General features: G+C 40.3%; 1 protein-coding gene across 2 annotated transcripts in view; it reads right to left on the reverse strand.

The window, feature by feature from the left end:
• CYTIP (cytohesin 1 interacting protein) overlaps positions 1-10,677 on the reverse strand; it is a 46,750-nt gene extending 36,073 nt beyond the window's left edge. The window contains exons 1-3 of one of the 2 annotated variants that reach the window (XM_006171586.3): positions 9,814-10,664; positions 2,038-2,087; positions 1,662-1,716 (exon numbers count right to left, since the gene is read on the reverse strand). In XM_006171586.3, the coding sequence (XP_006171648.1) occupies positions 1,662-1,716; positions 2,038-2,087; positions 9,814-9,987 (279 nt within the window). In that variant the 5' untranslated portion in view covers positions 9,988-10,664. Of the gene's footprint in view, positions 1-1,661; positions 1,717-2,037; positions 2,088-9,813 lie in introns of both variants that reach the window. The other variant, XM_027769488.1, reaches the window with a different exon arrangement.
• Between the last annotated feature and the right edge of the window lie 553 nt (positions 10,678-11,230).

Consider the following 11,230-nt stretch of genomic DNA (forward strand, 5'->3'; position numbering starts at 1 on the left):
TTGCTCCATGTAGGATAAGTATTTATGGTCCAAGAGAAAATCATAAATAAGCGATGGCCCAGCCAAGGTGGCACAGGAAGTTATGAAAATCATATGGCCAAGTGTGGGTGTGGGTTCCAAGTCAAACAGTAACACGCCCAACATGCACACCCAGATCAACTAGTTGTAAGGTTAGGGAAAGGAGCTCATGGCATGACAAGACCCTATCAGAGGTGCTTATTTCTTTTTCTCATATGCATGCTGTGTCATGAAGGAAATAAAATAAACAAACTTAAAAAAATAACAGTAAGTGAGAAATAATTTGTCTTGTTTTCAACAGCAACTACTGAACATCATTGAGGATAACTCTCTTCAGAAAGAAGTAATTAAAAAAGTATGGCATCTCTACAACAGAATGCAGTGTTTCTTGTGAGTGGGGAGTAAGAGCCCACTATGCTTCTAAAACATGATGAGTTTCACCAATTATTGTGATAAATTATAGATTTAACCAAATTTAAAAGTAAAAGAGTTCAGAAAGTAGAAGTTATGATCTTCTCTCCTATAGCTTTCTCTCTATTCATTGCAGCTAGCATTCCATTCTGTTTCTTTACTCATAAAACATGTTTTACTTAGCAGCTTCCTGTTCCGAATCTTAAAATATACATTGACTTTCCAATTGTGGGACTGATATCACACCAAAGCTTTCTGAATGCAGCACCAGAGCTAAGATCTAAAATCTGATGTATAAAAATATGATTATGCAAAACACATCTAAAAGGAATGCAAAAGTGCTATGGAAAAAAAAAACAGTAACACTTAAGCTACTTTTGTTGCCTTTAATTGAACTAGATTTCATTTGACTTAACTCACCATCTTTACAAATGCGGTCATGAAAAAGCAGACAACAAATAAGCAATGAAATTCTTAGGCAATTACACTGAAACCTATAAAAACTCAAACATTTCCTACAGCATGAAGCAATCTGAAAGTAAAGCCAAATGTTCTTAAATGTTTTAAAGTGTTGTCATTAGGCAGGGGGAAAGCTATAAATGTCTCATTATATTTAATATGAAATCTTTGGTACTGAAATGTAACAGGAGCTATAAATGAATATCTGATCAGATCTGATCAGACATGGACTTAAGGAAAGACTGAGGCAACGAAAGACAAACTGCCACGCTGTGTCAGTGGGGTTTGTTTATTTTATTTTAATTTTTTCTTTAATCATGACAGAGTGCATGCAGGCAAACATGAGAGTGAAAAAGTGACAGAGAGAAAGACGAGCACCTGCCACAGGGCGTGGTCACACAGCAGCCCATTTCCTGCAGTCCCTCAGCCCTCTCACTCACTGGGTCTTTGGTACTGGGTGCACGCATGGAGTGCTTTGGGCTGACCAAGCTAAAGATTCAAACCATGTCTCCATACGGGGTCTCACCTCTCTTGAGCAGCACACCACTGTTGTGGCATGAAGCTCATTCACTGAGAGCATACGTGTTCTATCTGCTTAAATGTTTTCGTTTCTTGACAGTACTCAGTAACTGAGAAACTACTATGAATCCACTGAATAAAAGTCATTATTTCCATCACTCTCTGATCCTAACTTCATTTGTTCTTTGCTAACATCATGACATTACCAATGCTAAGTTCTTCCTTGAGGGTTTTGGATAAGAAAAACTACCCACCTGAATTTCAAATCCAAATGTTCCATTATCCTGCTTTTCCACAGTAACAAGCTTTCTGTAACTATTTTAAAATAAATAAATAAATAAATAAATAAATAAATAAATAAATAAATAACTTCATGAAGATCAAAGGAACACATTTGGTACATACTTAGCCTTCAAAACAACTGTTACAATTTAAAAAATAGTTGGGATTTCTGTAAATTATAGCACGTATGACTGTGTGTGTGTGTGTGTGTGTGTGTGTGTGTGTGTATGTGTGTGTGTAACAGAGAGGGAGAGACAGTATTAGCAACAGTCTGGAGAGTTGTGGTCCTAAATATCTTGGTAAGAAACCAAAAAAAAAAAAAAAAAAGAAAGAAAAGAATTTCGTTACCTTTGAGACCAGGAAAAATCACCTAAAGAACTTGATCTAGTCAAAGCAAGCTGAAAAAAAAAAAAAAAATACAGTTATCAAAGGTCCTGAAGCTACATCTGCAAACTATTCTAAATCACAGAGAACTTTGTTCTTTATCAAGTTCCTTAGTCCAGCTTCTGGATAATTGTTACCTAAAAGCTATCATTTCCATAGTAAAGGAGACTTGGGAAAGGAACTTTCTGGCATTCTATTTAAAAGATGAAAAGAGGCTCAGATAATAATATAATGTTAAAAAAAGAGTTCATGTAATGTGGCAAAACTTCAAAGCTTCCAGAAAGAACTTTATCAGGGACCTGTATTTTCAAAAGCATCCGGGGCCAGTCCTGTGGCCTAACAGTTAAGGTAGCTGAATCTTTCATGGCTGACTACAGCCCAGACCCAGAAACTTGGAAAACATACTAGCGTGAGCAAATGAGCCCAAAACCTCAACAGGTTGGAGAAATGGAGGAAAAGGGTTGCAGTGTGATCATCTGCCATTTCAGGGTGCTTTCTTTCACTCTCCCTCTTGCTCGCTCTGAGGTGTGCTCAAGACTTCTGTCAATAATAAATTAATAAATGAAGAGAGCATCTGAGGGAACCAGCAGTTAGCGTAATGGCTATGTCGCTGAACTCCCACGTAGTCAACCGTGGTTCGCATCCCGGACCCAGTGGCTTAAAACTCACGACGGGCGCATGTGCGTGCGTGCCCAAGATCCCGAGAGGAGAATGGAGGAGAAGGGATTGCGGCGTGACCATCCCCCCTGGGGGGTGATTTCTTGCTTTCTGTCTCTATGTCTCTCTCTGTCTGTCTGGCGAGCGCACACGCCCTATAGCGAAAACCTCTCAAATAAAATAAATAAATAAAGATAGCGTCTGAAAGATTAACCGTAATAACTTATAATCACACTGACATTCAAGGAAACTAACACCCATAAAATGGCATACAAAGGCCAAATACTTGATAGTTTTTGGAAACACTGATGACATAACTGTTTATTGTAATAATTCAATATATTACTGTTTATAGCAGATAAAATCATCTCTAAAGAACTAGTTTATACATGGAAACACAATTCAGGTGTAACAATCAAGAATTCAAAATATCAATTCTGTATATGATCTATTTTTGCAGTTATTTTTGAATAATGCAGTGAAATTTCCAGCCAAGAAAGGAAAGTAATTTTCAGGATGATATAAATGGCATAAATAATGTCATCTTTACTTCTCTGCATTTTGGAAAAAAATGACATGAACACAAATTTTCAGAATACATTCTACCATTTTAAACAGAGAAAAACTCCACAAAAGGTGGGACCTTATGTTTTGCGGAATTGCAATGAGCTTTGTACGTTTTTGGATTTGTTTGTTTGTTTAGGAATTGTCCAATAAATGCTAATTAGTCCTTCCTCAGGTGTTGATTCAAGGGCACAAAAATAAGTTTATGTTAATAGCTAATTTATAGTGTTTAACTGTCAACCTGATATGGTCGTTACACATAAATGAGTACATAAAAAACTAAGAGACCAATGAATTATTATTAAAATTTTGAGCTTTGGCAATTTTAATTGCCTTTTCACTGGGACAATAATCATAGCATTGATAGAAGCCCCACTAGCATTCTAAATAAATAAATCATTCCGCAGGGCAGAGGTAGTTAAGGCACTGGATTCCCACATCGTCAAGCATAGTTTGAGTCTGAGACCCAGCATTTAAAAATCATGCTGGGCATGTGTGTGTGTGTGTGTGTGTGTGTGTGTGTGTGTGTGCCCAAAATCCCAAGAGGAGAATGGAGGAAAAGGAATTGCAGCATGATATGTCCCTTGTGTGTGTGTTGGGGGAGGGGGTGATTTCTCACTTTCCCTCTCACTGTCTCTCTTTGTCTCTCCCTAGCGACCACACGTTTTGTGCTATGACAAAAACCTTTTAAAAATTCTGGATAGGTCATAATTTAGGTCCACATGACAGATCCGAGACTTCTGTACAGGGTTCTACTACTTCTTCCTTACTTCTCTCCTTCTAAGCTTTCTATCTGGCTAATTAGCTAGTTAAAAATGAACATATTTGTCTAGCACAATATGAGAAGCATAACAGGTGTTAAATTCCTGTGGACTGACTGATCTGGGTTATCAGTGACACACAAAAAAAATCAGACTAAGTCAAATTACAAATTAGTTTCCATTCTAGATTAGCACAGAGGCTGTCTTAAGCATCTTACATTTAAAAAAAAAATTTAATTAGACACCATCAAATTCTCTGACACGTGCCACGTCTTGACACAAAGCCTGCTTGTTTTTGATCTGGGCTGTCAAATGCAGCGATGTGGGAAGGGATGTTCTCAGAGTTCAACCTAGCTCACACACCAAACTGAAGGGACTTTGTCTAAGGTCTTGCCAAGGTTCTTACGCACTGGATCAAGGTTTTCCTGTGCCTTTTCCTTAGGATGAGCAGTCCTCCTTGAGGACCCAAGTTCCACAGAATGCCCTTCCAGCCAGTCTTTTCTCAGGGTTAGAGTGATGGCACCAAAAATCATGAATGAGGAGCTGGTGTGCAATTCACAGCATATGCTGGCAACAGCTGTCTTTTATTACACATTATCTAATATGAGAAATCTAGGGTTTAGCAATTTGGCAGAATTGCAAACTACACATTCAATTATGACTGCAGCATAGACAAAGCTCCTTAACTCCTTGATAGTCACGAACATAATAATGCCTGGAGTTGGGTTTATAGTCACTCTTCTGTTTTTAATCAAGTGACTTTTAAAAAGTCAGATACTAATAGTCAACATGTAATTTTTTTACACTACATTGCAATTCACATAATTCTCATTAATGGGAAACTAAGACCAAATGCTTCAGCTGTTAGTTTGTAAAAGATAAGGCAACCTGCAACTCAGCCCAGATAGTTACACAGCCGCAAGAAAGCTCAAAGTTCAACACCATGGCCACTTCTGGGGCTAAATTACCGACTTGTAACTTCCCAGTCTACATTCTACATACTCATTTTGTAACATGTTGGGAGGTGTGAGAAGGAGACCATACTCATCCCAGGTGAGGTTTGCGGTGGTGGTTGTTTCAAAAGCTCCTAAATTATGTACTCTGCTTAATTCTGGTTCCCTGCCTCACCTCCTCTACCTCACCGCCATGCCTCAGTGAACTCAGCTCCCCTCCCACCTTTTAAGTCAGTAGCATGAGAATAACAAGTGTCCACAGACTATTCAGAGAAAACAAAATAAAGGAGATGAGCTCCATTTCCTACCTTGTAGGTTCCCTTAACAGAGGTAGATAGAATGTGGCGGCCTTCCTGGGAGGTCTGATCATACACTCAGGGACCTCTTTTGCAAGAAAATTTGTTGGATATTGATTCCAAGCATGCCACACTATTGATTAAAGAATACTTTTCCAGTCAAACCACCATAGCAGAAGTGGTAGGTGCCTCTTTATAAGGCCATGGCTGCATAGGAGCCCCCAGGATTGGGTCCCAAAGCAGTCTGAACACTGTGAGCACAGTAGCCTATAATCCTCGCTAGCTGGGGCCTGGGGCAGAAGTTTGTGAATATAGGTCTCTGTCAAAAACCTCTCTCTCTCTCTCTCACTCTCTCTCTCTCTCTCTCTCTCCACTTCTTTCTCACTCTTTAAATAACATAAAAATTTCTAATTCTTTTGTAGTGATATTAACACAGTATTTTTCTTTTACCTAAAAGCATCATTAAGTAGCCAAAATCCCTTTGTGCAGTTAGAAGCACTTGGGGATGATGGCACCTGATGAGAGTGCTCAGGAATGGTATGACAGTTTCCGAAGGGTGGACCTATCCCACAATATGAAGAGGGTAGCACAAATTGTAAGGGAAATCATCCTTACAGAAGTTACCTATTACTTTTTTTTTTGGAGAGGTTTTTGCTATAGGGCACGTATGCTCACAAGAAAGACAGAAAGAGAGAAATCATCTCCCAGGGGGGATGGCCACGCCACAATCCATTCTCCTCCCTTCTCCTCTGGGGATTTTGGGCACTCATGCACACATGCCCAGCATGAGTTTAAGCCACCAGGTCCGGGACTTGAACCGCAGCTTACCACATGAGAGTCCAGTGACATAGCCATTACACCAACTGCTGGTCCCAGTTACCTATTCCTTAATAGATAACTAAAAGACTGTCAGGCAAAGACAGTCTATGCTTCCACTAACGCACAGGTGGGCTTCTTGCCTGTTGGTCAGGTTCCGTTCTCACCTAGAGCATTTGATGAGGACTGTTTTCCAAAACCAACCTCTACTCTGTGCAAGTGGGAAGTAAAGCAAAAGAACTACTCCTTTGGCATCGCCGTATTTACAAAGACAGCCAGTTTCTATCTTCTTCCCCTGGAGTTTTCTATTGCAGAGTTTTGTTTTTGTCTTGTTTTCTTTTCTAAAACTATGTTCAAAAGTAGATGCCTTACTGAGGTGTCTGATACATCCTACAAATATAAGTATTGGGATAATATACACACACAGAAATTACTTTTATGTCACTCTGAGTGTAAGCAACCAACTGATTCTGAAGATTAACCTGAAACTACAGGCTAACCAGATACAGCTTTGCAGAAACCAAAACCAACAATAACAAGAAGCATAAATGGTTGACGTCAGCCCTGAGAGTATTGAAAATAACAGTAGGCAGGGAAACACCTGTTCAAAGGACTGCCTCACAAGGATCTTGTTGCCTGCAATTCAGTCAGTGCCAAATGGAGTGATTATTCTCTAAAAATCAGTTAAAGCAAATGAGCATCCATTTGGAAGATTCTGAAATTTTGGAATAAACTTGTATCAAGTCCTACTGATGATAATCGTGCAGAATCAGAAATATAATGTCCAAGAGGTTTCCCACTCCCCCAAGAGGTTTTTGCCTAAGGGTATCATGCACTCTCCATAGAGAGAAAGAGACAGAGAGTGAGAGGGAAAGTGAGAAATCACCCCCCTGGGGGAATGGCTATGCCTTAATACTTTCTCCTCCATTTTCTTCCTGGAATCCTGGGCATGAATGCATACACACCCTGTGTGAGTTTCAAGCCAGCGAATCCAGGCTTCAAACCACAGTAAGCCATGTGGGAGTCCAGAGACGTAACTGCTACACCATCCGCTGGGCCCTTTCAGTCTCTCCTCCATTCCCTCATTTCCTGTTTCTCCAATTACTACATCTCCAACTGATGCCTCCCTCACCACTGATCTCTACTCATTTACCAACCCCCCCCCCAACACACACACATTTCTAAAAGGTTCTTAAAGTCCTCTACTGCTCAAACAAGGTTCTCAGACCTGGTCAAACTACTGTTTTCTTAGGGGAAGTTGTCCCAGTGTTCTGTAAGGCAGCCCAGCTCTGATGTTTCCTCTCACTTCCTACATACTCACCAGGTCCCCTGACATGCTTAATACTGCACTGCTACACAGACAGGTCATGAAGGCCTCAGTATTTGTGCCTTAGCACAGGCTAGTCCCTGGCCCTGGAATATCCTTCCATATCTAGAATATCTATCCTATCGTATTCAAAGACATGTGACTTGATGAGAGCATTTATGTTATTTTACTTTGTGTTATTCCACCCGCTGCATCGTAGACCTTATACAGGCAGGAAACATGCTCCTCTAATCTTCGTTCCTACAACACTTAGCAAGATGTCTGTCCCTTTTATGTGCTTAGATACTATCTGTCACATTGAAATGTGTAGGCCTACGCTGAAGAGTAGATAAAATGAGTGAGGTTGCAGGTGTGGAGGGCATACGGGGTAGAAAGTTCCCGCCATGACTCAAAAATATCCAACTATTTTTAGCAGTAGGTATTCTACCAAAAGAATGAAACCAGGGCCCAACCAAGTGAACCATAGTCAGATGACTTCATGGCAAATAAAGAGAAATGGACTATTCTATGTCTGAAAACTGAATAAAGATGTTAGTATCTCCAAGTTTCTTTATTTTCTGATAGGTTTAAAACCAATAGAAATGTACAATATATTAAACTTTGTATCATGAAAGCACGTTGAACAGTGAAAGGTCACTCCAAACATGGCAAATTATGTACTTATAGTCATTGTGAAAATAACAAGGAATCAGCTATCGTCATTCCTGAAAACAAATCATGACCCTCCTACTATGTTGTAATTTTCTAATCTTCAAATTAAAAGATTTAAGAGGAGCTCATGATGTACATGGAAGATTTAAGAGTAAAAATTCATCCTTTAAAGCTTCCTTGGACTGGCTTTGTGGTGCTGTGGTAATGTGCTGCTCAAGGAAACCAGATTCACAGGACAACAATGGTTCAAACCCCAAGTCTGGTCAGTCTGAAAAATACAATGAGTATGTACGTGAGTGCCCAAGATTCAATGACCTAGAGGACTGGGGGAGGGGGATCCCAGCATGACCCAACATTACCCTGCAGAGGGTGATCCATCCTCTCTCTCTCTCTCTCTCTTTCTCTCTCTCCCTCTCTCTCTCTGTCTTTTGCACACACACATGAAATTTATAATGAATAAAGTAAACAATTATTTTTTAAAATTTTAAAGCAGTTCCAAATATTTTCTGTACAAGTGCTATATCCAAATTCTAAATGTGTACCTGAGGCATTATAACAACTTAAGGCAAAATCTGAAGAGGGACATTGGCTAAAAAATTTTTTTTGACATACAGAAAATTGAAGAACAAAAAAATATCATTAATTCAGTTGGACGTGGATTATTTTCCAAACAAATTTTCAACTGTAGAGAAATACTTCATAAAAAAATTTTTTTTACATAACATAAGCTAACCATGGGACCAGCACATGGCATAATGGTTACATCGCTGGATGCCCACATAGGCAACTGCAATTTGAGTCCCAGACCCAGTGGCTTAAAACTCATGTCAGGTACATGCATGCCCAGGATCCCGAGAAGAGAATAGAGGAGAAAGGATTGCGGTGTGGCTGTGTCCCATGGGGAGTGATTTCTCACTTTCTGTCTCTCTGTCTCTCTCTGGCCCTCCAGCAAGTGCATGGACTCTATAGCAAAAACCTCTCTGAAATAAATAAATAAGCTAGCCTTTAATGAGCACACGCTACATGTTAGTCACTATATTAAACACTACACAATTTCTTTCTTAAGCAGCATTAAGATTTCAATAAGCTGATTCAATTATGATGTTCATTTTAGAAGAAAGAAAATTGAAGCTTAGAGGAGTAAGTGATTTGCTCAAAATTTGATGGCTAATAAAGTGGCAGAGTTGATGTTCAACCTGGCCTTCACCTACGCCCCAAAAAAGTCTTACTTCCTAATAGCATGTGGCATGTGCCTGTGCCCTCGAGCTGTACTAATTTCTTCATCAACAAACTGTGTCCTCAAGAAAAAGTATTCTCATCTGATTATGAACTGAAATGCCCGAGGGCCAGATGTAAGGATGGGAGAAGAGTAAGAATCAAAAGAGCCATAAAGGGGGAAAGATCAACAATTCTCATACTACTTGTCTATCTAAACCATCTTCAAGTTTGCTCTGCTGAATGATTTTTGTTGTACCATTTCAAATGAGTGAAACACTGCCTTAAAGTTTCACCTTGAAAAAAAGTTTGATTACGGTCTCAAATCTTTAGACTGGCCCACTAGTTCTCTGGCTATCTCACCTCTTTCTTCACCCCATACTCTCACACAGCAGTCCTAAAACCTTTAAAATAAACATTTTAGTTTGAAATAAGAGAAACGTATCAGTGTGCCCTGAAGAGACACGAACGCTGTAACAGGTACAGAATAAAGATCATACCTGCTTTCGCCCCCGAGGCAGAGTAGCCACAGTGTCTGCCAGCGTTTGAATCCTTCGATTATCATCCCTGGAAAGGCTGCCCGTGAGTGTGGGGTAAGAACTGTACGCTGGACCAGCGCAGAAGTCCACCAAATTGGCATTGCTGTTCTGTTGCATGAGCCTTTGTAAAGACATTGTGACTCAAGATTAGCCCAGCTAGTACATGGTGGAGTGGCCTTGCAGAATGGGGGAAGCTGCAAGTACAGCCTCTGACAAGTCATCGAAAGGAGCAAAGCAGAAAGAACCCATGTGACTTCTGTGGTTTGAGGTGCTTGTTACACAAACCCTATCTCGCAGTTCACTCCCATTTCTCAACGCTTTTTTCATTAAGCTCCTGGGAGACTCTCAAACTAATTTTCACAATTTAAAAAATCAACTTCTTTTTTTTCTCCCTCAAACAGCCGGAACTCTTATGCTTTCATGTTCTATGGCAACTGTGTTCAAAACACCATCTGCCTTTTTTTTTTTTTTTTTTTTTAGAAGAAAGAAAAACTTCCTCAAGTTCTGCCATTTGTTACTCATCCATTCTTTCACTTGAAATTAACGGTGCGATGCAGAAGTCAGGATGTGCAGACCTTGAGTTCGTGTGCGTCGAAGCAAGAATTACAGGTGACAGGCGTAATGTCTTCTCCCAAAGCGCTCGTGATGCGCTTTCCCCAAAGTACACGCTAGGTCGTCCATGTTCATCAGAAAGGCGGTGTATCTGCCACTTGGGTTCTAACTAGCCGGCATTCTTCTCTCCTTCGCACTATGTCGCCCTTCCTACAGTTATCCACATCCTTACAAGCACAATGCGGGGGGAAAGGCCAGCACATGCCGGGCACAATGCAGGCCACGTCACACCGCACTTTGCGGCAGCATCAGCAAGGGGCACCAGTGCAAGAACAGAGGGCCAGGAAGGTAACGAGCGTGCCAAGGTGGCACAAGGGTGGTGCAGGGGCGGGGGGATCTGTGTGCGCACATGGGGCCGGTGGTTTCGAGAGAACTGGTTTCAAGGGTGGAGCAGAAGTGGCAAAGAGAAGGAAGAACCAAAACAAAAATCAAAAGGAGAAGTTTCATGTAGCTTAAAAAGCCCGATCCACTTTTGAAAATCATCTTGAATGTCATACCTAGAATTTAAAAGGGTTAGAGAATCTTTGGACTGAAATAGAATGTGTGTGTCCTGGCAGTCAAGGTGCACTCAGCTCAAGCAGAATTTGTCAGAAGTGAAGTCTTCTGAGATAACAGTGCTTCAAAAGAGGGAGCCACCTCAGACATTTTAAAAACCTTTCAGAATCTGACTAGTTATTAGTGGAATTGAATTATAATGTGTGCAAAATGTCTCTAAAAATATAGAGAGATCTAAATCAGGAGTAATAATCACATGTCCCTTTGGAGG

This window comes from Tupaia chinensis, unplaced genomic scaffold (assembly GCF_000334495.1).
Source record: "Tupaia chinensis unplaced genomic scaffold, TupChi_1.0 Scaffold149921_1, whole genome shotgun sequence".
In the NCBI taxonomy this organism is placed as follows: Eukaryota; Metazoa; Chordata; class Mammalia; order Scandentia; family Tupaiidae; genus Tupaia; species Tupaia belangeri.